The following is a 27,415-nucleotide window of genomic DNA, read 5'->3' as shown; positions in this document are numbered from 1 at the left end:
CCCCTGACTCCAAAGCCCGGGCTCTTTCCACTGAGCCATGCTGCTTCTCTAACTTAACTTCTCTGGGCCTCAGTTACCTCATCTGTAAAATGGGGATTAAGACTGTGAGCCCACCATGGGGCAACCTGATCACTTTGTAACCCCCCCCCCCCGCAGCCCTTAGAACAGTGCTTTGCACATGCCATCATTATTATTATTATTATTATCTCCAGGCCAGGACCATTCATTCATTCTTTCATTCAATTGTATTTATTGTGAGCCCACTGTTGGGTAGGGACCGTCTCTATCTGTTGCCAACTTGGACTTCCCAAGCGCTTAGTCCAGTGCTCTGCACACAGTAAGCGCTCAATAAATACGATTGAATGAATTAATTTATTGAGCGCTCACTCCAAGCGGCGTGGCTCAGTGGATAGGGTCCGGGCTTTGGAGCCAGAGGTCATGGGTTCGAATCCCGGCTCCGCCAATTGTCAGCTGTGTGACTTTGGGCAAGTCATTTCACTTCTCTGGGCCTCAGTTCCCTCATCTGGAAAATGGGGATGAAGACTGGGAGCCCCCCGTGGGACGAGCTGATCGCCTTGTAACCTCCCCAGCGCTTAGAACAGTGCTTTGCAGCGTGGCTCAGTGGAAAGAGCCCGGGCTTTGGAGTCAGAGGTCTTGGGTTCAAACCCCGGCTCCGCTACTTGTCAGCTGTGTGACTTTGGGCAAGTCACTTCACTCCTCTGGGCCTCAGTTCCCTCATCTGGAAAATGGGGATGAAGACTGGAAGCCCCCCGTGGGACAACCTGATCACCTTGTAACCTCCCCAGAGCTTTGAATGGTGCTTTGCACATAGTAAGCACTTAAAAAATGCCATTATTATCATTACTATTATTGTTATTATTATTATTACCCCAGCGTTTAGACCAGTGCTTGGCACATAGTAAGGGCTTAGCAAATACCATCATCATCATTATTATTTTGTTGTCTGTCTCCCCCTTCTAGACCGTGAGCCCATTCTTTGTGCAGATTTATTGCTCTATTTTACTTGTACATATTTACTATTTATTTTGTTAATGATGTGCACATACCCTTAATTCTATTTGTTCTGACAATCTTGACACCTGTCTCCATGTTTCGTTTTGTCGTCTGTCTCCCCCTTCTAGACTGTGATCCCGTTGTTGGGTAGGGACCGTCTCTAGATGTTGCCGACTTGTACTTCCCAAGCGCTTAGTACAGTGCTCTGCACACAGTAAGTGCTCAATAAATATGATTGAATGAATGAATGAATGAATGTTGGGTAGGGACCGGCTCTATCTGTTGCCGACTTGTACTTCCCAAGCGCTTCCCAAGTGCTCTGCACACAGTAAGGGACTGTCTCTATATGTTGCCGACTTGTACTTCCCAAGTGCTTAGTACAGTGCTCTGCACACAGTAAGCGCTCAATAAATACGATTGATGATGATGATGAATAAATACGATTGAATGAATGAATGAATGAATGTTGGGTAGGGATCCGCTCTATCTGTTGCCGACTTGTACTTCCCAAGCGCTTCCCAAGTGCTCTGCACACAATAAGCGCTCAATAAATACGATTGATTGAATGAATGAATGAATGTTGGGTAGGGACCAGCTCTATCTGTTGCCGACTTGTACTTCCCAAGCGCATCCCGAGTGCTCTGCGCACAGTAAGCGCTCAATAAATATGATTGAATGGATTTACAAGCGCATGCATGGTCAATGGGGGAATCAATCAATCAATCGTATTTATTGAGCGCTTACTGTGTGCAGAGCACTGTACTAAGCGCTTGGGAAGTCCAAGTTGGCAACATGTAGAGACAGTCCCTACCCAACAGTGGGCTCACAGTCTAGAAGGGGAAGAGTCGGTGATGGAGAGGGGAGAGTGTAGACTGTGAGCCCACTGTTGGGTAGGGACCGTCTCTATCTGTTGCCAACTTGGACTTTCCAAGCGCTTAGGACAGTGCTCTGCACACAGTAAGCGCTCAATACGATTGATTGATTGATTGATTGATTGATTGAGAGTCGGGGGCGTTGGACGGTCCGTGTTGGGTCGCTGGGGGAGGCCCAGCTGGATCTCCCGGGTGCTTTCCACTAGGCCACACCACCTCCCCGGTGCGGGCTCCGATCGGATTATGTCTCGGGGCGGAACAGGTCGCTGCAAATGTCATCAGCTCCCTGGGAAAGGCAAGTGCTGACAGTCACGGGGCAGGAACCCACGCTCCAAGAAACCGGGGCACGGCTCTAAGAAACCAGGCTGCGGGCAAGTCGGGGCTCGGGCCGAAGCCGGAAGATGAAACCCCGTTGGCATCGCTGCTCTGGGCCCGGGGGCCCTGGCGGAGGGCAACCCCTGCCAAGGAGAGGGCCTGCAGGCTGGGGAGGGGACTGTGACCTTCGCCCCCAGCATCAGGCAGGTCTCCAGGGCAGCGGTGGTTTGGCGGTAGTTTGAACGCCCAGCCGGAGCGAGCACAGGGCAGGGAGAAACGCCTTTCTGCATCCTCGTCGTCCCCGAAAGGATCAATCAATCAATCAATCATATTTATTGAGCGCTTACTGTGTGCAGAGCACTGGACTAAGCGCTTGGGAAGTCCAAGTTGGCAACATCTAGAGACGGTCCCTACCCAACAGTGGGCTCACAGTCTAATGATATATTTATTACTCTATTTATTTATTTATTTTACTTGTCCGTATCTACTCTATTTATTTTATTTTGTTAGTATGTTTGGTTTTGTTCTCTGTCTTCCCCTTTTAGACTGTGAGCCCACCGTTGGGTAGGGACTGTCTCTATATGTTGCCAATTTGTACTTCCCAAGCGCTTAGTACAGTGCTCTGCACATAGTAAGTGCTCAATAAATATGACTGATGATGATAAACGGGGGAGACAGAGAACAAAACCAAACATACTAACAAAATAAAAGAAATAGAATAGATATGGACAAGTAAAATAAATAAATAAATAAATAGAGTAATAAATATGTACAAACACGGGGGGAACCTCAGGGCTTTCATTCATTCATTCATTCAATCGCATTTATTGAGCGCTTACTGTGCGCAGAGCACTGGACTAAGCGCTTGGGAAGTCCAAGTCGGCAACATCTAGTGACGGTCCCTACCCGGCAGTGGGCTCACAGTCTAGATGGGGGAGACAGAGAACAAAACCTATTAACAAAATAAAATAAATAGAATAAATATGTACAAATAAAATAAATAGAGTAATAAATGCGTAAAAACATATATACATATATACAGGTGCTGTGGGGAGGGGAAGGAGGTAAGGCAGGGGGGATGGGGAGGGGGAGGAGGGAGTAAATATGTACAAGTAAAATAAATAGAGGGTATTTTAAATAACACCTATTTTAAATAATAGGTGTTCCCAGAGGGGCAGAAGGTCAGATCCTCCCCTTCCCCCTGGTCCAAAGGGACACCTTTGGAGAGAAGCAGTGTGGCTACAGACTGTACATATCTATTCTATTTATTTTATTTTGTTAGTATGTTTGGTTTTGTTCTCTGTCTCCCCCTTTTAGACTGTGAGCCCACTGTTGGGTAGGGACGGTCTCTATATATTGCCAACTTGTACTTCCCAATCGCCTAGTCCAGTGCTCTGCACACAGTAAGCGCTCAATAAATACGATTGATTGATTACGGAGAAGCAGCGTGGCTCAGTGGAAAGAGCCCGGGCTTTGGAGTCCGAGGTCATGGGTTCAAATCCCACAACTGAAATTTTCAGTGTGGAAAAAGTGTTCTGCAATCTGGCTCGCCCCTTTGGGTCAAGGCTCCCTGGCAGCAGTGGCCAGAGGGTTGGTAAGTCAATCAGTCGTATTTTATTGAGTGCTTTACCGTGTGTGGAGCACTGTACTAAGCCCTTGGAAGAGTACAATATAACAAGCAGACACACTCCCTGACCCTAAAGAGTTCACAGTGTCGAGGGGGAGACAGACATTAATAGAAATAAATCAATGACAGATATGGACATAAGTGCTGTGGGGCTGGGAAGGGGGGCGATGAATAAAGGGAGCAAGTCAGGGTGACGCAGAGAGTGTGGGAGAAGGGGAAAGGAAGGCGTAGTCAGGGAAGGCCTCCTGGAGGAGATGTGCCTTCAATAAGGCTTTGAAGCAGGGGAGAGGCCTTGTCAGAGCTGAGGAGGGAGGGCATTCCAGACCAGAGGTGGGGCATGGGCGAGGGGTGGGTGGCAAGATGGAGATTTGGTGAGGAGCCTGGCATCAGGAGCCAGCAGTGTGGGCTGGGTGGTAGGAGAGGAGATGGGGGAGGCTATATGGTCACAAGTCTCTTTATTGCCGAATTGTACTTTCCAAGCGCTTAGTCCAGTGCTCAGCACACAGTAAGCGCTCAATAAATACGATTGAATGAATGAATCCCAGCTCCGCCAACTGAGCTTTCTCTTGCCAAACACCGACCCCCAAAACCCCCCACGTCCTCGGCAGAGGCGGCATCCTCTGCTCCAACGTGGGCACGGCGGCACCCGGGTGCCCGGCGGATTTCCCGGAGAGGGCCGCCCCCGACTGCTGCCAATCTCCCGGCCCCTCTCCAGTCCCTCAGACCCCTCTCCGGTCTCCCGTGGCCCTCGCTGGCCTCCCAGCCTCCAGCCTCAGCTTTACAGACCAGCTTTTTGAAGCGTTGTCACTCAGCCCACATCTCTCCTCTCCTCAAAACCCTCCACTATCATCAATCGTATTTATTGAGCGCTTACAATGTGCAGAGCACTGTACTAAGCGCTTGGGAAGTACAAATTGGCAACATATAGAGACAGTCCCTACCCAACAGTGGGCTCACAGTCTAAAAGGGTATCTCCACGTTAAGCCAAAACTCCTCAAAACCGGCTCCGAGGCTTTCCGACCCCCGTTCCCCCTCATCTGATGACGATGATGGCATTTGTCAATAATAATAATAACAATAACGGCATTTATTAAGCGCTTACTATGTGCAAAGCACTGTTCTAAGCGCTGGGGAGGTTACAAGGAGATCAGGTTGTCCCACGGGGGGCTCGTGGTCTTCATCCCGATTTTACAGGTGAGGGAACTGAGGCCCGGAGAAGTTAAGTGACATGCCCAAAGTCACACAGCTGACAATTGGCAGAGCTGGGATTTGAACCCATGACCTCTGACTCCAAAGCCCAGCCTCTTTCCACTGAGCCACGATGGCATTTGTCAATAATAATAATAACAATGACGGCATTTAATTAAGCGCTTACTATGTGCAAAGCACTGTTCTAAGCGCTGGGGAGTTTACAAGGCGATCAGGTTGTCCCACGTGGGGCTCCCGGTTTTAACCCTTGTTTTACAGATGAGGGAACTGAGGCACGGAGAAGTGAAGTGACACGCCCAAAGTCACACAGCTGACAATTGGCGGAGCTGGGATTTGAACCCATGACCTCTGACTCCAAAGCCCAGCCTCTTTCCACTGAGCCACGATGGCATTTGTCAATAATAATAATAACAATGATGGCATTTAATTAAGCGCTTACTGTGTGCAAAGCACTGTTCTAAGCGCTGGGGAGGTTACAAGGCCATCAGGTTGCCCCACGGTGGGCTCGCAGTCTTCATCCCCATTTTACAGATGAGGGAACTGAGGCACGGAGAAGTGAAGTGACTAGCCCAAAGTCACACAGCTGACAATTGGCGGAGCTGGGATTTGAACCCATGACCTCTGACTCCAAAGCCCAGCCTCTTTCCACTGAGCCACGATGGCATTTGTCAATAATAATAATAACAATGATGGCATTTAATTAAGCGCTTACTGTGTGCAAAGCACTGTTCTAAGCGCTAGGGAGGTTACAAGGCGATCAGGTTGTCCCACGGGGGGCTCACGGTCTTCATCCCCATTTTACAGGTGAGGGAACTGAGGCCCGGAGAAGTGAAGCGACGTGCCCAAAGTCACACAGCTGACAATTGGCGGCCCGTTGTTGGGTAGGGACCGCCTCTATATGTCGCCGACTTGTACTTCCTAAGCGCTTAGTACAGTGCTCTGCACACAGTAAGCGCTCAATAAATACGAATGAATGAATTGACAGAGCTGGGATTTGAACCCATGACCTCTGACTCCAAAGCCCGGGCTCTTTCCGCTGAGCCATGAAGCCCTCGCTATGTACCGAGCGCTGTTCTAGATACAGTCCCTATCGCACAGGGGGTTCGCAGTCTTCCAGCGCTTAGTACAATGCCTGATATATAGTAAGCACTTAACTAACACTATTATTATCATTCTTCTTCTTCTTAATAATAATCAATCCCCGTTTTACAGATAACCGAGGCCCAGAGAATTGAGGTGCATTCAGTCAGTCGTATTTATTGAGCGCTTACTGTGTGCAGAGCACTCGGGAAGTCCAAGTTGGCAACGTATAGAGACGGTCCCTCCCCAACAGTGGGATCACAGTCTAGAAGTGATGTGCCCGAGGTCACACAGCAGACAATCAATCAATCAATCGTATTTATTGAGCGCAGTGATGGGGCTGGGATTCGAACCCAGGTCCTTCTGATTCTGAGGCCCGGGCTCTAGCCTCTAGGCCTGTCTGCTCTCTTCCCCAGCTCTTCCCCAACTTACTTAAGTCCCTCCCGCCCCCGACACGAGCCACCCCTTCCTCCTGGCCCTCCTGCCTCAGTCTCCCCCCCCGGCCCAGCGATTGGGAACCCCCTCCCTCCCCGCGTCCGAAGGAGCCCCGCTCTCCCCGCACTCCCAGCCCACCTGAAATCATCATCATCAGTCGTATTTATTGAGCGCTTACTATGTGCACAGCACTGCACTAAGCGCTTGGGAAGTACAAATTGGCAACATATAGAGACAGTCCCTACCCAACAGTGGGCTCACAGTCTAAAAGCTGAAATCTCACCGCCTCCTCCGACCAGGCTTCCGTGATTACCTCCCAGCCCCCTAATTTGGGCCACCTCTCCCCCGAGGGACCTCCCTCTGGCCACCTTCCAGCACCGAGATGATTCAACCGTATATTCCGTCATTTATTTAGATAACTCGGTTTGTGAACCCTCATCCCCACCTCCCCCATTATAGTGGAAGCTCTTCGTGGCCAGGGAACATGTCATTTGTTTGGTTTGTATTTCCTGAGCACTCAGAGCAGGGCCCCGCCAAGCCCCTCAGGGGGGCGTTCAGTAAATAATAACAGTAATAATGATAGTTGTGGTGTTTGTTAAGTGCTTACTATGTTTTAGACTGTGAGCCCACTGTTGGGTAGGGACTGTCTCTAGATGTTGCCAACTTGTACTTCCCGAGCGCTTAGTACAGTGCTCTGCACACAGTAAGCGCTCAATAAATACGATTGATGATGATGATGATGATGATGATGATGATGATGAGGGTCGGTGCCCACCCTGATTATCCTGTATTCAATCGATCGATCGATAGAATTTACCAAGAGCTTTACCACGGGCAGAACGCTATCCTAGATGCTTGGGAGAGTACAGTACAATCAAGTCGGGACTTCCCAAGCGCTTAGTACAGTGCTCTGCACACAGTAAGCGCTCAATAAATACGACTGAATGAAAAGTCGGTAGACACCATCCTGGCTCTCAAGGAGCTTCCGGTCTAATCAATCAATCGATAATAATAATTATGATGGCATTTGTTAAGCGCTATGTGCCAGGCACTGTACTAAGCGCCGGGGTGGATGCAAGCAAATGCGGTTGGACACAGTCCCCGTCCCCCGGGGGGCTCACAGTCTCTCGATCCCCATTTGACAGATTCATTCATTCATTCAATCGTATTTATTGAGCGCTTACTGTGTGCAGAGCAATCAATCAATCAATCGTATTTATTGAGCGCTTACTGTGTGCAGAGCACTGCACTAAGCGCTTGGGAAGTCGAAGTTGGAAATATCTAGAGACAGTCCCTACCCAACAGCGGGCTCACAGTCTAAAAGGGGGAGACAGAGAAGAAAACCAAACATACTAACAAAATAAAATAAATAGAATAGCCTGGACTGAGCGCTGGGGAAGTCCAAGCTGGCAACAGATGAGGGAACTGAAGCCCAGAGAAGTGAAGTGACTTGCCCAAGGTGACCCAGCAGGCAAGTGGCAGAGGTAAGGTGAATCGGTGGTATTTATTGAGCACTCACGGTGCGCAGAGCACTGTGGCCAGGCCGTTGGGAGAGTACAACATAATACAGTTGGCAGACTCAATCCCTACCCACCAGGAGCTGACAGTCTCTCCGCCCCAGCCTCAGCAGACTGCATCAATCAATCAATCAATCAATCAATCGTATTTACTGAGCGCTTACTGTGTGCAGAGCACCGTACTAAGCGCTTGGGAAGTCCAAGTTGGCAACATCTAGAGACGGTCCCTACCCAACAGTGGGCTCACAGTCTAAAAGGTGTGCATCATCATCATCAATCGTATTTATTGAGCGCTTACTATGTGCAGAGCACTGTGCTAAGCGCTTGGGAAGTACAAATTGGCAACATCTAGAGACAGTCCCTACCCAACAGTGGGCTCACAGTCTAAAAGGGGGAGACAGAAAACAAAACCAAACACAGAGTGGGCACCGGGCGAATGCCAAGTGCCTGGGGCAAAGGGGGTTGAGCCCCCCGGGCCCGGTTTGGTGGGGAAAAGTTGCGGCGGGGCAAGTTGAGGCCCACTGGAGGGCTGGGGTGGCCACCACCGTCTCCTTGGCCCCATTCCCTGGCCGCAGGGGCGAGATGGTGACACGCTAATTACCCAGAAAGACAAACAGGCTCGGGGGGGTGAGGAGGGTGGGAATCAATCAATCAATCAATCGTATTTATTGAGCGCTTACTGTGTGCAGAGCACTGTACTAAGCGCTTGGGAAGTCCAAGTTGGCAACATCTAGAGACGGTCCCTACCCAACAGTGGGCCCACAGTCTGGGAAACGGGCAGCCAGCTGGTCCGGAGAGGGCTGGGAGCACCAGACGCGCCCATCGCGAAGTTTTCTTTTTAATGGTATTTGTGAAGCGCTTACGACGCGCCAAACGCTGTCCTAAGCGCTGGGGTTGGTAGAAGTAATCAATCAATTAATCGTATTTATTGAGCACTTACTGCGTGCAGAGCGCTGGACTAAGCGCTTGGGAAGTCCAAGTTGGCAACATATACAGTCCCTACCCAACGGTGGGCTCACAGTCTTTAAGGGGGAGACAGAGAACAAAACCAAACATACTAACAAAATAAAATAAATAGAATAGATAGGTACAAGTAAAAAAAAAATAAATAAATAGAGTAATAAATCTGTACAAACATATATACATATACACAGGTGCTGTGGGGAAGGGAAGGAGGTAAGATGGGGGGGATGGAGAGGGGGGAGAGAAGTAGCAAGCAGAGAAGCAGCGTGGCTCAGCGGAAAGAGCCCGGGCTTGGGAGTCAGAGGTTATGGGTTCTAATCCTGGCTCCGCCACTCGTCAGCTGGGTGGCTTTGGACAAGTCACTGTAATAATAATAATAATGGCATTTATTGAGCGCTTACTATGTGCAAAACACTGTCCTAAGCGCTGGGGAGGTTACAAGGTGATCAGGTGGTCCCACGGGGGCTCCCAGTCTTCATCCCCATTTTACAGATGAGGGAACTGAGGCCCAGAGAAGTGAAGCGACTTGCCCAAAGTCACACAGCTGACAAGTGGCGGAGCCAGGATTTAAACCCATGACCTCTGACTCCAAAGCCCGGGCTCTTTCCACTGAGCCACACTGTACTTCTCTGGGCCTCAGTGACCTCATCTGTAAAAAGGGGATGAAGACTGTGAGCCCCCCGTGGGACAACCTGATCACCTTGTATCCCCCCCAGTGCTTAGAACAGTGTTTGGCACATAGTGAGCACTTAACTAAAGCCATCATTATTATTATTATTACAAGTTAATTGGGTCGGACACAGTCCCTGTCCTGCATGGGGCTCCCAACCTTCATCCAGTTCCCTTCCCCACAGCACCTGTATATATGTATATATGTTTGTACATATTTATTACTCTATTTATTTATTTTACTTGTACATATCTATTCTATTTTATTTTGTTAGTATGTTTGGTTTTGTTCTCTGTCTCCCCCTTTTAGACTGTAAGCCCACTGTCGGGTAGGGACTGTCCCTAGATGTTGCCAACTTGGGCTTCCCAAGCGCTTAGTCCAGTGCTCTGCACACAGTAAGCGCTCAATAAATACGATTGATTGATTGATCGATCCAGTTGAGGAGCAGTGTGGCCTAGTGGGAAACCACGGGCCTGGGAATCGGAAGGGCCTGGGTTCTCATCCTGTCTCAGCGACCCGTCTGCTGTTAGAGAAGCAGCGTGGCTCAGTGGAAAGAGCCCGGGCTTGGGAGTCGGAGGTCACGGGTTCAAATCCCGACTCTGCCGCCTGTCAGCTGCGGGACTTAAGCCAAGTCACTTCCCTTCTGTATGCCTCAGTTACCTCATCTGTAAAATGGGGATTAAGACTGTGAGCCCCACATGGGACAACTGATCACCTTGAATCCTCCCCAGAGCTTAGAATAGTGCTTTGCACATAGTAAGTGCTTAACAAATACCAACATTATTATTATTATTACTTTGGGCAAGCAATAATAATAATGACGATGGCATTTGTTAAGCGCTTACTTTGTGCCAGGCGCTGTACTAAGCGCTGGGGTGGATACAAGCAAATCGAGTTGGAAGCAGTCCCTGTCCCACGTGGGGCTCAGAGTCTCTATCCCCATTGTACAGAGCCCGTGGAAAGAGCCCGGGCTTTGGAGTCAGAGGTCATGGGTTCAAATCCCGGCTCCGCCAACTGTCAGCTGTGTGACTTTGGGCAAGTCACTTCACTTCTCTGGGCCTCAGTTACCTCATCTGTAAAATGGGGATTGCCCCTGTGGGACAACCTGATTACCTTGTATCCCCCCAGTGCTTAGAAAAGTGCTTTGCACATAGTAAGCGCTTAATAAATACCATTATTATTATTATTACAGATGATGGAACCGAGGCCCAGAGAAGTGAAGTGACTTCCCCACAGTCACACAGCAGACAAGTGGCAGCGCCAGAATTAGAACCCCTGACCGTCTGACCCTCAGGCCCGTGCCCATTTCACTACGCCATGCTGCTTCTCAAGTCACTTCACTGGGCCTCAGTTCCCTCACCTGTCAAATGATGAATCAATCAATCAATCAATCGTATTTATTGAGCGCTTACTGTGTGCAGAGCACTGTACTAAGCGCTCGGGAAGTACAAGTCGGCAACACAGAGACGGTCCCTACCCAACAGCGGGCTCACAGTCCCATGTGGGACAGCGACTGTGTCCGCCCTGATTAGCTTGTATTTACCCCAGCGCTCAGTACTGTGCCTGACACTTGGTAAGCGCCTAACAAATACCATAAAAAAAAAGGGTGAGGGCCGGATTCGGCTAGAAAGGGCCCTTCTGAACCCCTCAGACTCTCAGGACCGTGGTTGGGTGGGTGGGGAGGGAACGCCGCCAGCGGGACCGTGCGGACATCATCCTCATCATCAATCGTATTTATTGAGCGCTTACCGTGTGCAGAGCACTGGACTAAGCGCTTGGGAAGTCCAAGTTGGCAACATATAGAGACGGTCCCTACCCAACAGCGGGCTCACAGTCTAAAATGGGGATCCCGGGACTGCCTTTGTAGCTTTCCGCTCTCTTTCCCACACAAGAGGAACCAAAATAGCCCCGGCCGCCCCGTCCCACTGCTGAGGGAGGGAGTGACCGGGCACCCTGCCCACCGCGGCCGGGGGACCGGGGCAGCGGGGGATCTGGGCACCCTGCCTGTAGAGGCCGGGCAGGTCTGGGTGCCCGGCCCAAGGGGGTGGGCCGGCTCTGGGCGCCCTGCCTGTAGAGGAGGGGGTGGTCTGGGCACCCTGCCCGCAGGAGAGGGCGAGGCCCGGGCACTCCCAAGGGGCAGGCCGAGGCCAGGCCAGCGGGGACTCCTGGATCCCAGGGCCCGGGACCACAGAGTGCGGGCGGTTCATCCCACGGTGCCCCCGTGGATCACGGGGGTCCCTGGGAACCTCAGCCGGCGGGGGCCACCCGGCCTCACCCGGCTTGGGACGGCAGAAGATCGGAATTCCCTGGGGCACCATGCCAAGGCAGGCTCCCAGCCCCACCGTGCTGGGCTACTGGAACCAGCCTTCACCCAGGCCTGCTGATCATCATCATCATCAATCGTATTTATCGAGCGCTTACTGTGTGCAGAGCACTGTACTAAGCGCTTGGGAAGTCCAAGTTGGCAACATATAGAGACAGGCCCTACCCAACAGTGGGCTCACAGTCTAAAAGTCTAAAAAAAATACCATCATTATTCATTCATTCAATCGTATTTATTGAGCGATTACTGTGTGCAGAGCACTGTACTAAGAGCTTGGGAAGTCCAAGTTGGCAACATATAGAGACGGTCCCTACCCGACAGTGGGGTCACAGTCTAGAGTCCGAGCCCACTCCAGGGTCACCAGTAACTCCTAAATCCCCTAGACTTTGCTACGGTCTGACACTGAACCCACCACCTTCTCCTGGAAATTAAGACCCCACCTGGGGGAAGGGGCAGAGCCGGGAAACCAGGAGAGTCGAGGAAATGGGGTGGCCGGGCCGAATGTGGGCCAACGGGGGTCGGGACTGGGGGTTGCCAGAATTAGGAAAGGGGCAGGCAGGGTGAACACTGGAGGGGCTCTCACCCAAGTACCACTGGAGCTGGGTGGACGGCGGGTCCGCAACCGACAACAGGAAACGCTTCCTCCCCGGGTCGGGGCGAGGAAAGGGAATCTGTTCCCACAGGAAGCTCAGCAGCCGGAAACACCAGCTGGTCTGGCGGGGGTGGGGGGTGGACTGGACAGATCCAAGGACAACCACCACGCTGGGTCACTGCGGGTCACTGGGGGAGAGTCGGGGATGGAAAGCGGAAAGTCAAGGGTGTTGGATGGTCTGTGCTGGGTCACTGGGGGAGAATTAGGGACGGAGATGGGACAGTCATGGATGTTGGATGGTCTGTGCTGGGTCACTGGGGGAGAATTAGGGATGGAGAAGGGACAGTCAGGGGTGGTGGATGGTTCATGCTGGGTCACTGGGGGAGTCAGGGAAGGAGAAAGGAAAGTCAAGGGTGTTGGATGGGCCGTGCTGGGTCACTGGGGGAGAATTAGGGATGGAGAAGGGGCAGTCAAGGGTGTTGGATGGTCCGTGCTGGGTCACTGGGGGAGAATTAGGGATGGAGAAGGGACAGTCAAGGGTGTTGGATGGGCCGTGCTGGGTCACTGGGGGAGAGTCAGGGAAGGAGAGAGGAAAGTCAAGGGTGTTGGATGGTCCATGCTGGGTCACTGGGGGAGAATTAGGGATGGAGAAGGGACAGTCAAGGGTGTTGGATGGGCCGTGCTGGGTCACTGGGGAAAATTAGGGATGGAGAAGGGACAGTCAAGGGTGTTGGATGGGCCGTGCTGGGTCACTGGGGGAGAATTAGGGATGGAGAAAGGACTTTCAAGGGTGTTGAATGGGCCGTGCTGGGTCACTGGGGGAGAGTCAGGGAAGGACAGAGGAAAGTCAAGGGTGTTGGATGGTCCGTGCTGGGTCGCTGGGGGAGGATTAGGGATGGAGAAGGAACAGTCAAGGGTGTTGGATGGTCTGTGCTGGGTCACTGGGGGAGAATTAGGGATGGAGAAGGGACAGTCAGGGGTGGTGGATGGTCCGTGCTGGGTCACTGAGGGAGAATTAGGGATGGAGAAAGGACTTTCAAGGGTGTTGAATGGGCCGTGCTGGGTCACTGGGGGAGAGTCAGGGATGGAGAAGGGACAGTCAAGGGTGTTGGATGGGCCGTGCTGGGTCGCTGGGGGAGGATTAGGGATGGAGAAGGAACAGTCAAGGGTGTTGGATGGTCTGTGCTGGGTCACTGGGGGAGAATTAGGGATGGAGAAGGGACAGTCAGGGGTGGTGGATGGTCCGTGCTGGGTCACTGAGGGAGAAGTAGGGATGGAGAAAGGACTTTCAAGGGTGTTGAGTGGGCCGTGCTGGGTCACTGGGGGAGAGTCAGGGATGGAGAAGGGACAGTCAAGGGTGTTGGATGGGCCGTGCTGGGTCACTGGGGGAGAGTCAGGGAAGGAGAGAGGAAAGTCAAGGGTGTTGAATGGACCGTGCTGGGTCACTGGGGGAGAATTAGGGATGGAGAAGGGACGGTCAAGATGGGATGGTCTGTGCTGGGTCACCCGACCCCTCCAGTGGGTGTCCAGGATGGCCACGGGGCTGACGCAGGGCTCTGAGGAATACACCCTCCGTGTGACGGAGGTTTCATGCCAGAAGACCCGCCAATGACTCTCCTGTCCTTAGTCTTCCCTGACTAATCCGGTGGCAAAAGAGTGTACTTACTGGACAGACGAGCCCACCAAACCCCCGCCCCACATTCCACGGGCCAATTACAGGCCATTAGAGTCACAGGCCCCACGGGGCGTGCCCGTGATAACACTCCTGGACCAACACCGTCCCCCCCATCTCCTGACCTCCCCCTCCTCCACCCGCCCCCCGAGGACTCTCCTCTGGACCCTCCGACCCTGGCTGGACGCCACCCTGCTGCTGACCCTCGGCCACGGACGGTTCCCTCTCAACGACTGCCATGCTGGTCCACCCCCAGACGCGCCCCTGGTCCGCTCCCAAGTCCGCCCCATGGCCTGCCCGGGATTGTCTCAACCGGTCATTGTGAGGGACTATGTACTGGTCGCCCTCCTGGACACCCACCTTCACAGTCAGGGAGGGCCCAACCCACACCCCTGACTCTCCCCAGTGACCCGGCACGGACCATCCAACGCCCTTGACTCCCCTCTCCATCCCTGACTCTCCCCCTGACCATCCAACACCCCTGATTCTCCCCACAGTGACACAATACACACCATCCAACACCCCTGAATCTCCCCTTCTTCATCATCATCATCATCAATCGTATTTGTTGAGCGCTTACTGTGTGCAGAGCACTGCACTAAGCGCTTGGGAAGTACAAGTTGGCAACATATAGAGACGGTCCCTACCCAACAGTGGGATCACAGTCTAAAAGGGGGGAGACAGAGAACAAAACCAAACATACTAACAAAATAAAATAAATAGAATAGATATGTACTAGTAAAATAAATAAATAGAGTAATCCCTCATCTGCAAAATGGGGATATGATACCTATTTTCCCTCCCACTTAGACTGAGTCCTCCATGGGACTGTCTCTATATGTTGCCAACTTGTACTTCCCAAGCGCTTAGTACAGTGCTCTGCACATAGTAAGCGCTCAATAAATACGATTGATTGATTGATTGACTGATTGACGTGATTACCTTGTATCTCTCCCAGGGCGTAGCACAACGCTTGACACATAATAACAAGCGCTCAAAAATATATATTATTATTAGGAAGCAGCGTGGCTCAGTGGAAAGAGCCCGGGCTTGGGAGTCAGAGGTCATGGGTTCGAATCCCGGCTCCGCCGCTTGTCAGCTGTGGGACTTTGGGCAAGTCCCTTTACTTCTCTGGGCCTCAGTTACCTCAGCTGTAAAATGGGGATGAAGACTGGGAGCCCCACGTGGGGCAACCTAATTACCCTGCATCGACCCCAGCGTTTAGAACAGTGCTTGGCACATAGTAAGCACTTAAGTTCCATTATCATTATTATTATTATCATTATTACGCTTGTGCATAGAACAGTGCCTGGCACATAGTAAGCGCTTAACAAGTACCATTATCATTATTATTATTATCATTATTATTACTACGCTTGTGCATAGAACAGTGCAGTGCTTAGAACAGTGCTTGGCACATAGTAAGCGCTTAACAAGTATCATTATTATTATTATCATTACGCTTGTGCATAGAACAGTGCCAGCGCTTAGAGCAGTGCTTGGCACATGGTAAGCGCTTAACAAATACCAACATTATTATTATTATTATCATTATTATTATTACGCTTGTGCATAGAACAGTGCCAGCGCTCAGAACAGTGCTTGGCACATAGTAAGCGCTTAACAAATACCATTATTATTATTATTATCATTATTATTATTATTATTATTATTGTGTATACTTAGCGGCGTCGCGCGCGCTCCTCCAGCGCCACCTCATGGCGTCTTCCCGCACGGCACGGCAAGGCCAGAATTGGGCCGAGGCCTCACGCGCATGCGCAGGCACCCCCTTTCGCCTCAAGCACATGCGCATGCGCAGGTGCCCCCTTTCCCCTCAAGCACGCGCGCATGCGCGCTCGCTCCAGGCGTTTGGGGCGTGGCCTGAAATGGGGCGTGGCCTGAATTGGGGGTGTGGCCTTTAGATAATCATAATAATAATAACAATAATAATAATGGTATTTATTAAGCGCTTACTATGTGCAAAGCCCTGTTCTAAGCGCTGGGGAGGTTACTGTAAACTCTTCACAGGCAGGGAATGTTTCTGTTTATTGTTATATTGTAATAATGATGGCATTTGTTAGGCGCTTACTATGTGCCAAGCACTGTTCTAAGCGCTGAGGTGGACACAAGGTCAACAGGTGGTCCCACATGGGGCTCACAGCCTTCATCCTCATTTGACAGATGAGGGAACTGAGGCCCAGAGAAGTGAAGTGACTTGCCCCAAGTCACACAGCTGATAAGCGGCTGAGGCGGGATTTGAACCCATGACCTCTGAGATGAGGCGGATGGGAATGTGAGCCCATTGTTGGGTAGGGACCGTCTCTGCATGTTGCCGATTTGTACTCTCCCAGTGCTCTGCACACAGTCAGCGCTCAATAAATACGACTGAATGAATGTATGACTCCCAAGCCCGTGCTTGCCACTATCAATCAATCAATCGTATTTATTGAGCGCTTACTGTGTGCAGAGCACTGTACTAAGCGCTTGGGAAGTATAAGTTGGCAACATATGGAGACAGTCCCTACCCAACAGTGGGCTCACAGTCTAGAAGGGGGAGACAGAGAACAAAACCAAACATATTAACAAAATGAAATAAATAGAATAGATATGTACAAGCAAAATAAATAGAGTAATAAATATGTACAAACATATATATATACAGGTGCTGTGGGGAAGGGAAGGAGGTAAGAGGTAAGGTAAGGTAAGAGGTAAGGGAAGGAGAGGAAGGAGGGGGCTCAGTCTGGGAAGGCCTCCTGGAGGAGGTGAGCTCTCAGTAGGGCCAGGCTGCTCTCCCAAGTGTTTAGTATAGTGCTTTGCACACAGTAAGCTCTCAATAAATACGATGGAATAATAATGATGGCATTTATTAAGCGCTTGCTATGTGCCAAGCACTGTTCTAAGCGCTGGGCAGGGTACAAGGTGATCTGGTTGTCCCACGGGGGGCTCACAGTCTTCATCCCCATTTGACAGATGAGGGAACTGAGGCTCAGAGAAGTGAAGTGACTTGCCCAAGGTCACACAGCAGACATGTGGGGGGGGCAGGATTAGAACCCATGACCTCTGACTCCCACTGTTCGAAGCACTGGGGAGGTTACAAGGTGATCTGGTTGTCCCCTGGTGGGCTCACAGTCTTCATCCCCGTTTTAGAGATGAGGGAACTGAGGCTCAGAGAAGTGAAGTGACTTGCCCAAAGTCACACAGCTGACAAGTGGCCGTCGGGATTAGAACCCATGACCTCTGACTCCCAAGCCCGGGCTCTTTCCACTGAGCCACGCTGCTTCTCTAAGGCGTGGCCTTTAGATGGAGGCATGGCCTGCACTGCAGAGAAGCAGCGTGGCTCAGTGGAAAGAGCCCGGGCTTGGGAGTCAGAGGTCATGGGTTCTAATCTCAGCTCCACCACATTCATTCATTCATTCATTCAATCGTATTTATTGAGCGCTTACCGTGTGCAGAGCACTGTAGTAAGCGCTTGGGAAGTCCAAGTTGGCAACATATAGAGACAGTCCCTACCCAACAATGGGCTCACAGTCTAGCAGGGGGAGAATGTCAGCTGTGTGACCTTAGGCAAATCACTTAACTTCTCTGAGCCTCAGTGACCTCATCTGTAAAATAATAATAATAATAATAATAATAATGGCATTTATTAAGCACTTACTATGTGCAAAGCACTGTACTAAGTGCCTGGAAAGTCCAAGTTGGCAACATATAGAGACGGTCCCCACCCAACAACGGGCTCACAGTCTAGAAGGGGGAGAATGTCAGCTGTGTGACCTTAGGCAAATCACTTAACTTCTCTGAGCTTCAGTGACCTCATCTGTAAAATAATAATAATAACGATGGCATTTATTAAGTGCTTACTATGTGCAAAGCACTGTACTAAGCGCCTGGAAAGTCCAAGTCGGCAACATATAGAGACGGTCCCTACCCAACAACGGGCTCACAGTCTAGAAGGGGGAGAATATCAGCTGTGTGACCTTGGGCAAATCACTTAACGTCTCTGAGCCTCAGTGACCTCATCTGTAAAATAATAATAATGATAATAATGGCATTTATTAAGTGCTTACTATGTGCAAAGCACTGTTCTAAGCGCTGGGGAGGTTACCAGGTGATCAGGTTTGTCCCACATGGGGCTCACAGTCTTAATCTTATATGTTAAGTCTTATATGTTGCCAACTTGTACTTCCCAAGCGCTTAGTACAGTGCTCCGCACACAGTAAGCGCTCAATAAATACGATTGATTGATTGATCCCCATTTGACAGATGAGGCCCAGAGAAGTGAAGTGACTTGCCCGAAGTCACACAGCTGACACTTGGCGGAGCGTCAATAGGGATGAAGACTGGGAGGCCAGGTAACTGAGGCCCGGAGAAGTGACTTTTTTTTTTTAATGGCATTTATTAAGCGCTTACTATGTGCAGAGCACTGTTCTAAGCGCTGGAGAGGTTACAAGATGATCAGGTTGTCCCACGGGGGGGGCTCACAGTCTTCATCCCCATTTTACAGATGAGGGAACTGAGGCCCAGAGAAGTTAAGTGACTTGCCCAAAGTCACACAGCTAACTGGCGGAGCCGGGATTTGAACCCATGACCTCTGACTCCAAAGCCCGGGCTCTTTCCCACTGAGCCACGCTGCTTCTCTTTTAGACTGTGAGCCCACTGCTGGGTAGGGACTGTCTCTATATGTTACCAATTTGTACTTCCCAAGCGCTTAATACAGTGCTCTGCACATAGTAAGCGCTCAATAAATACGATTGATGATGATGATGACTTGCCCAAAGTCACACAGCTGACACTTGGTGGGAGTGTCAATGGGGATGAAAATGGGGATGAAGACTGGGAGCCCCCCCGTGGGACAATCTGATCAATCAATCAATCGTATTTATTGAGCGCTCACTGTGTGCAGAGCACTGTACTAAGCGCTTGGGAAGTACAAGTTGGCAACATTTTGTTTTATTTTTTATTTTGTTAGTATGTTTGGTTTTGTTCTCCGTCTCCCCCTTTTAGACCGTGAGCCCACCGTTGGGTAGGGACCGTCTCTAGATGTTGCCAACTTGGACTTCCCAAGCGCTTAGTCCAGTGCTCTGCACCCAGTGAGCGCTCCATAAATACGATTGATTGATTGATTGATGGACATAGAGACAGTCCCTACCCAACATCATCGTCAATCGTATTTATTGAGCGCTTACTGTGTGCAGAGCACTAGACTAAGCGCTTGGGAAGTCCAAGTTGGCAACATCATCATCATCATCATCAATCGTATTTATTGAGTGCTTACTATGTGCAGAGCACTGGACTAAGCGCTTGGGAAGTACAAATTGGCAACATCTAGAGACAGTCCCTACCCAACATCATCATCAATCGTATTTATTGAGCGCTTCCTGTGTGCAGAGCACCGGACTAAGCGCTTGGGAAGTCCAAGTTGGCAACATCATCATCATCATCATCATCAATCGTATTTATTGAGCGCTTACTGTGTGCAGAGCACTGGACTAAGCGCTTGGGAAGTCCAAGTTGGCAACATCTAGAGACAGTCCCTACCCAACAGTGGGCTCACCGTCTAAAAGGGGGCTCCCAGTCTGAAAGGTCTGATGGCCTTCATCATCATCATCAATCATATTTATTGAGCGCTTACTATGTGCAGAGCGCCGGACTAAGCGCTTGGGAAGTACAAATTGGCAACATCTAGAGACAGTCCCTACCCAACATCATCATCAGTCGTATTTATTGAGCGCTTCCTGTGTGCAGAGCACCGGACTAAGCGCTTGGGAAGTCCAAGTTGGCAACATCATCATCATCATCATCATCAATCGTATTTACTGAGCGCTTACTATGTGCAGAGCACCGGACTAAGCGCTTGGGAAGTCCAAATTGGCAACATCTAGAGACAGTCCCTACCCAACAGTGGGCTCACCGTCTAAAAGGGGGCTCACAGTCTGAAAGGTCCGATCGCCTTCATCATCATCATCAATCGTATTTATTGAGCGCTTACTATGTGCAGAGAGCTGGACTAAGCGCTTGGGAAGTACAAATTGGCATCATATAGAGACAGTCCCTACCCAACAGTGGGCTCACCGTCTAAAAGGGGGCTCACAGTCTAAAAGGTCTAAACCTGATGGCCTTGTAAGCTCCCCAGCGCGTTGCACATAGTAAGCGCTTAACAAATGCCATCCTTATTATTATTATTATTTTATTATTATTATTTTGGGGGGGTTTGGCCTGCGGCCGGGGGGTGCGGCGTACCTTGGTCTGGAAGCAGCAGTAGAGCTGGGTGAGGTACGGGTGCTTCCGCGCCAGGGCCAGGATGCGCTTCTCCGTCATGGTGCAGTCCACGTCGTCGTCCTGGAGGATGACGTCCTTCTTCAGCACCTTCACCGCGTACACCTCGTCCTTCCCCTTCAGCTCCGCCAGCATCACCTGCACCGGCGGAAACAGCCCGGCCCGGGGAGTCATCATCATCATCATCATCGTCAATCGTATTTATTGAGCGCTTACTGTGTGCAGAGCACTGGACTAAGCGCTTGGGAAGTCCAAGTTGGCAACATCTAGAGACCGTCCCTACCCAGCAGTGGGCTCACAGTCTAAAAGGGGGAGACGGAGAACAAAACCAAACGTACTAACAAAATAAAAGAAATAGAATAGATATGTACAAATAAAATAGAGTAAAAAATATGTACAAACATATATACATATATACAGTCGGGGGCGTGGGTTCGAATCGCAGCCCCCGCCACCGGTCTGGCCGCTGGGGCCAACTCACTTCTCTGGGCCTCGGTTCCCTCCTCTGGAAAATGGGGGTGAAGGCTGTGTTTGTACCTATTTATTACTCTATTTATTTATTTTACTTGTCCCTATCTATTCTATTTATTTTAGTTTGTTAGTATGTTTGGTTTTGTTCTCTGTCTCCCCCTTTTAGACTGTGAGCCCACATATTTATTACTCTATTTATTTATTTATTTTACTTGTCCCTATCTATTCTATTTATTTTAGTTTGTTAGTATGTTTGGTTTTGTTCTCTGTCTCCCCCTTTTAGACTGTGAGCCCACATATTTATTACTCTGTTTATTTATTTATTTATTTATTTTACTTGTCCCTATCTATTCTATTTATTTTAGTTTGTTAGTATGTTTGGTTTTGTTCTCTGTCTCCCCCTTTTAGACTGTGAGCCCACATATTTATTACTCTATTTATTTATTTATTTCTTTTACTTGTCCCTATCTATTCTATTTATTTTAGTTTGTTAGTATGTTTGGTTTTGTTCTCTGTCTCCCCCTTTTAGACTGTGAGCCCACATATTTATTACTCTATTTATTTATTTATTTATTTTACTTGTCCCTATCTATTCTATTTATTTTAGTTTGTTAGTATGTTTGGTTTTGTTCTCTGTCTCCCCCTTTTAGACTGTGAGCCCACATATTTATTACTCTATTTATTTATTTATTTATTTATTTTACTTGTCCCTAGCTATTCTATTTATTTTAGTTTGTTAGTATGTTTGGTTTTGTTCTCTGTCTCCCCCTTTTAGACTGTGAGCCCACTGTTGGGTAGGGAAACAGCCCGGCCCGGGGAGTCAGGGGGCGTGGGTTCGAATCCCAGCCCCCGCCACCGGTCTGGCCGCTGGGGCCAACTCACTTCTCTGGGCCTCGGTTCCCTCCTCTGGAAAATGGGGGTGAAGGCTGTGTTTGTACCTATTTATTACTCTATTTATATTACTTGTCCATATCTATTCTATTTATTTTATTTTGTTAGTATGTTTGGTTTTGTTCTCTGTCTCCCCCTTTTAGACTGTGAGCCCACATATTTATTACTCTATTTATTTATTTATTTATTTTACTTGTCCCTATCTATTCTACTTATTTTAGTTTGTTAGTATGTTTGGTTTTGTTCTCTGTCTCCCCCTTTTAGACTGTGAGCCCACTGTTGGGTAGGGACCGTCTCTATATGTTGCCAACTTGGACTTCCCAAGCGCTTAGTACAGTGCTCGGCACACAGTAAGCGCTCAATAAAGATGATTGATGATGATGATGGTGAGAGCCCCACGGGGGACAACCTGATCAATCAGTCAATCAATCAATCGGACTTACTTGTACTTCCCAAGCGCTTAGTACAGTGCTCTGCACACAGTAAGCGCTCAATAAATACGATTGATGATGATGATGATGGTGAGAGCCCCACGGGGGACAACCTGATCAATCAGTCAATCAATCAATCGGATTTACTTGTACTTCCCAAGCGCTTAGTACAGTGCTCTGCACACAGTAAGTGCTCAATAAATACGATTGATGATGATGATTTACTGAGCGCTTACTGTGTGCGGAGCACTGTACTAAGCGCTCGGGAAGTACAAGTTGGCAACACATAGAGACAGTCCCTACCCAACAGTGGGCTCACAGTTTAGAAGACTGATCACCTTGTATCCCCCCGGCACTTAGAACAGTGCTTCACACGTAGTAAGCGCTTAAGAAATGCCATCATTATTATTATCACCTGGCGTCCGTCCGGTCACCTGCCCCAGAGACCCACGGGGAGACCCCCTCAGATAATAATAATAATAATAATAATAATAATAATGGCATTTATTAAGCGCTTACTATGTACAAAGCACTGTTCTAAGCGCTGGGGAGGTTCCAAGGTGATCAGGTTGTCCCACGTGGGGCTCACAGTCTTCATCCCCCATTTTACAGAGGAGGTGATGGAGGCCCACAGAATAATAATAATAATAATAGTGGCATTTGTTAAGCGCTTACTATGTGCAAAGCACTGTTCTAAGCGCTGGCGAGGTTCCAAGGTGATCAGGTTGTCCCACGGGGGGCTCACAGTCTTCACCCCCCATTTTACAGAGGAGGTGACTTAGGCCCACAGAATAATAATAATAATAATAATAATAATAATAATAATAATAATAATAATAGTGTCATTTGTTAAGTGCTTACTATGTACAAAGCACTGTTCTAAGCGCTGGGGAGGTTCCAAGGTGATCAGGTTGTCCCACGGGGGGCTCACAGTCTTCATCCCCCATTTTACAGAGGAGGTGACTGAGGCCCACAGAATAATAATAATAATAATAATAATAATAATAATAATAATAATAATGGCATTTGTTAAGCGCTTACTATGTGCAAAGCACTGTTCTAAGCGCTGGGGAGGTTCCAAGGTGATCAGGTTGTCCCACATGGGACTCTCAGTCTTCATCCCCCATTTTATAGAGGAGGTGACTGAGGCCCAGAGAATAATAATAATAATAATAATAATGGCATTTGTTAAGCGCTTACTATGTGCAAAGCACTGTTCTAAGCGAAGGGGAGGTTCCAAGGTGATCAGGTTGTCCCACGTGGGGCTCACAGTCTTCATCCCCCATTTTATAGAGGTGGTGACTGAGGCCCACAGAATAATAATAATAATGGCATTTGTTAAACGCTTACTATGTACAAAGCACTGTTCTAAGTGCTGGGGAGGTTCCAAGGTGATCAGGTTGTCCCACGGGGGGCTCACAGTCTTCATCCCCCATTTTACAGAGGAGGTGACTGAGGCCCAGAGAAGTGAAGTGACTTGCCCAAAGTCACCCAGCTGACAAGTGGCGGAGCCGGGGTTTGAACCCATGACCTCCGACTCCAAAGCCCGGGCTCTTTCCACTGAGCCACGCTGCTTCTTAGACCCCCAGAGACACCCTCCAGACCTAGAGAGACAACCAGCCCACTGTCGGGTAGGGACTGTCTCTATATGTTGCCAACTTGTACTTCCCAAGCGCTTAGTCCAGTGCTCTGCGCGCAGTAAGCGCTCAATAAATATGATTGATTGATTGATTGATCCTCACAGGGGTCACTCCCCAGACCTACAGAGACACCCCCCAGCTCCAGGAGGCACACACGGGTTTTGGGGAAAGCCAAGCCAGAGTGGTGGGCCTCATTCATTCAATCGTATTTATTGAGTGCTTACTGTGTGCAGAGCACTGTACTAAGCGCTTGGGAAGTCCAAGTTGGCAACATCTAGAGACGGTCCCTACCCAACAGCGGGCTCACAGTCTAGAAGGGGGAGACAGACAACAAAATGGAACATATTAACAACATAAAATAAATAGAATCAATATGTAGCGTGGCTCAGTGGAAAGAGGCTGGGCTTTGGAGTCAGAGGTCGTGGGTTCAAATCCCGGCTCCACCACTTCAATCAATCAACCAATCGTATTTATTGAGCGCTTACTGTGTGCAGAGCGCCGGACTAAGCGCTTGGGAAGTACAAGTCGGCAACACATAGAGACAGTCGTCATCATCATCATCATCATCATCAATCGTATTTATTGAGTGCTTACTATGTGCAGAGCACTGTACTAAGCGCTTGGGAAGTACAAATTGGCAACATATAGAGACAGTCCCTACCCAACAGCGGGCTCACAGTCACTTGTCAGCTGGGTGACTTTGGGCAAGTCACTTCACTTCTCTGGGCCTCAGTCACCTCAGCTGCAAAATGGGGATGAAGACTGGGAGCCCCCCGTGGGACAACCTGATCGCCTTGGAACCTCCCCAGTGCTTAGAACAGTGCTTTGCACATAGTGAGCGCTTCATAAATGCCATTATTATTATGTACAAATAAAATTTTATGACTACTGTGCAACACACGTACGGATTGGTCCGACAGACGGGTCCCTACTCGTGCCCAGTTCCATCCATGGGCAGGAGGTAGGTCTCGGACGAGGGACCCCCGCCCTCCGTCGAAGAAAGCCGCGTCGGCGTGAGGGCAAACGCGGGGACGGAGAAGCCTCGGTGGAAGCGAGGCCAACCAGGAATCCCAGGGATGGGAGTGGGCACGGGCACCACGGACGAGGCCGGGGGCCTGGGAAGGGGGAAGGGGCGAAGGGCCGTGGGGAAGGGGACACCCACCTTGCCGAAGCTGCCCTTGCCCAGGACCTTGATGAAGTTGAACTCTTCCAGGCCCACGCGCTTGGCCTGGGCCTGCCAGGGCCCGCCGCTGTCCCCGTTCTGTCCCGGGGGTCCGTCCCCCGCCGCCCCGGCCCCCGCCGGCCGGGCCTGCTCCTCGCCGCGGTTGTCGAACGACAGAGCCTTCCTGATGTTGTTCTCCAGTTCCGTCAGCTCTGCACGGGGGTGGGGGGCAGAGGACGGGGTTCGCTCCGGCCCTCCCCGCCACCCACCACCCAGGCCCTCCCACGGTCAGCTTTCCCGGGCCCCAATTCATTCATTCAATCGTATTTATTGAGCGCTTACTGTGTGCAGGGCACTGGACTAAGCGCTTGGGAAGTCCAAGTCGGCAACACATAGAGACGGTCCCTACCCGACAATGGGCTCACAGTCTAGAAGGGGGGGACGGACGACAAAACACATGTGCAGCCGATCCAGCTGGGCCCGGTGGACAGAGTAGAATAGCTAATATTCTACACTACAAATTACCGATTGATTTATTTCTATTAATAATAATGACGGCCTTCCTGATGTCGTTCTCCAGTTCTGTCAGTTCTGCACGGGGGTGGGGGGCAGAGGACGGGGTTCGCTCCGGCCCTCCCCGCCACCCACCACCCAGGCCCGCCCGCGGTCAGCTTTCCCGGGCCCCGATTCACCCACTCAACCATCTTTATTAAGCGCTTACTGTGTGCAGGGCACTGGACTAAGCGCTTGGGAAGTCCAAGTCGGCAACACATCGAAACGGTCCCTACCCAACAACAGGCTCACAGTCTAGAAGGGGGGGACGGACGACAAAACACATGTGCAGCCGATCCAGCCGGGCCCGGTGGACAGAGTAGAATAGCTAATATTCTACACTTCAAATTACCAATTGATTTATTTCTATTAATAATAATGACAGCCTTCCTGATGTCGTTCTCCAGTTCCGTCAGCTCTGCGCGGGGGTGGGGGGCAGAGGACGGGGTTCGCTCCGGCCCTCCCCGCCACCCACCGCCCAGGCCCGCCCACGGTCAGCTTTCCCGGGCCCCAATTAACCCACTCAATCGTATTTATGGAGCGCTTACTGTGTGCAGGGCACTGGACTAAGCGCTTGGGAAGTCCAAGTCGGCAACACATAGAAACGGTCCCTACCCAACAGCGGGCTCACAGCGCTCAATAAATACGATTGATTGATTGTTCTAAGTGCTGGGCACTGTTAGGCTGTGAGCTCGCTGTGGACAGGGAATCGTTGTATTGTCCTCTCCCAATAATAATAATAATGATGGCATTTACTAAGCACCAACACTGGTTGTGTGTATAATAATAATGGTATTTGTTAAGCGCTTACTATGTGCCAAGCGCTGTTCTAAGCATTGGGCACTGTTAGGCTGTGAGCTCGCTGTGGACAGGGAATCGTTGTATTGTCCTCTCCCAATAATAATAATAATGATGGCATTTATTAAGCGCTTACTATGTGCAACACACTGCTCTAAGCACTGGAGGGGTTCCAAGGTGATCAGGTTGTCCCACGGGGGGCTCCCCGTCTTCATCCCCAGGAGGCCTCCTCTGGGAGGCCTTCCCAGACTGAGCCCCTTCCTTCCTCTCCCCCTCGTCCCCCTCTCCATCCCCCCATCTTACCTCCTTCCCTTCCCCACAGCACCTGTATATATGTATATATGTTTGTACATATTTATTACTCTATTTATTTATTTATTTATTTATTTTATTTGTACATATCTATTCTATTTATTTTATTTTGTTAGTACATTTGGTTTTGTTCTCTGTCTCCCCCTTTTAGACTGTGAGCCCACTGTTGGGTAGGGACTGTCTCTATATGTTGCCAATTTGTACTTCCCAAGTGCTTAGTACAGTGCTCTGCACATAGTAAGCACTCAATAAATACGATTGATGATGATGATGATCCCCATTTTCCAGATGAGGGAACTGAGGCCCAGAGAAGTGAGGTGACTTGCCCAAAGTCACACAGCAGACTTCCTTCCTCTCCCCCTCGTCCCCCTCTCCATCTCCCCCATGTTTCCTCCTTCCCTTCCCCACAGCACCTTTATGGATGTATATATGTTTGTACAGATTTATTACTCTATTTATTTATTTTACTTGTCCATATCTATTCTATTTATTTTATTTTGTTAGTATGTTTGGTTTTGTTCTCTGTCTCCCCCTTCTAGACTGTGAGCCCGCTGTTGGGTAGGGACTGTCTCTATGTGTTGCCGACTTGTACTTTC

General features: G+C 49.9%; 1 protein-coding gene across 1 annotated transcript in view; it reads right to left on the bottom strand.

The window, feature by feature from the left end:
• Positions 1 to 27,415, bottom strand: part of PRKCE (protein kinase C epsilon) — a 184,523-nt gene that overhangs the window by 41,926 nt on the left and 115,182 nt on the right. The window contains exons 9-10 of the mRNA XM_038751135.1: positions 25,158 to 25,369; positions 20,527 to 20,700 (exon numbers count right to left, since the gene is read on the bottom strand). Coding sequence (XP_038607063.1) covers positions 20,527 to 20,700; positions 25,158 to 25,369 — 386 coding nt within the window. The remainder of the gene's footprint in view (positions 1 to 20,526; positions 20,701 to 25,157; positions 25,370 to 27,415) is intronic.

Source organism: Tachyglossus aculeatus, chromosome 9 (assembly GCF_015852505.1).
Source record: "Tachyglossus aculeatus isolate mTacAcu1 chromosome 9, mTacAcu1.pri, whole genome shotgun sequence".
In the NCBI taxonomy this organism is placed as follows: Eukaryota; Metazoa; Chordata; class Mammalia; order Monotremata; family Tachyglossidae; genus Tachyglossus; species Tachyglossus aculeatus.
Note: the sequence above shows the minus strand (reverse complement) of the source record. Positions and strands in the feature narration are given on the sequence as shown.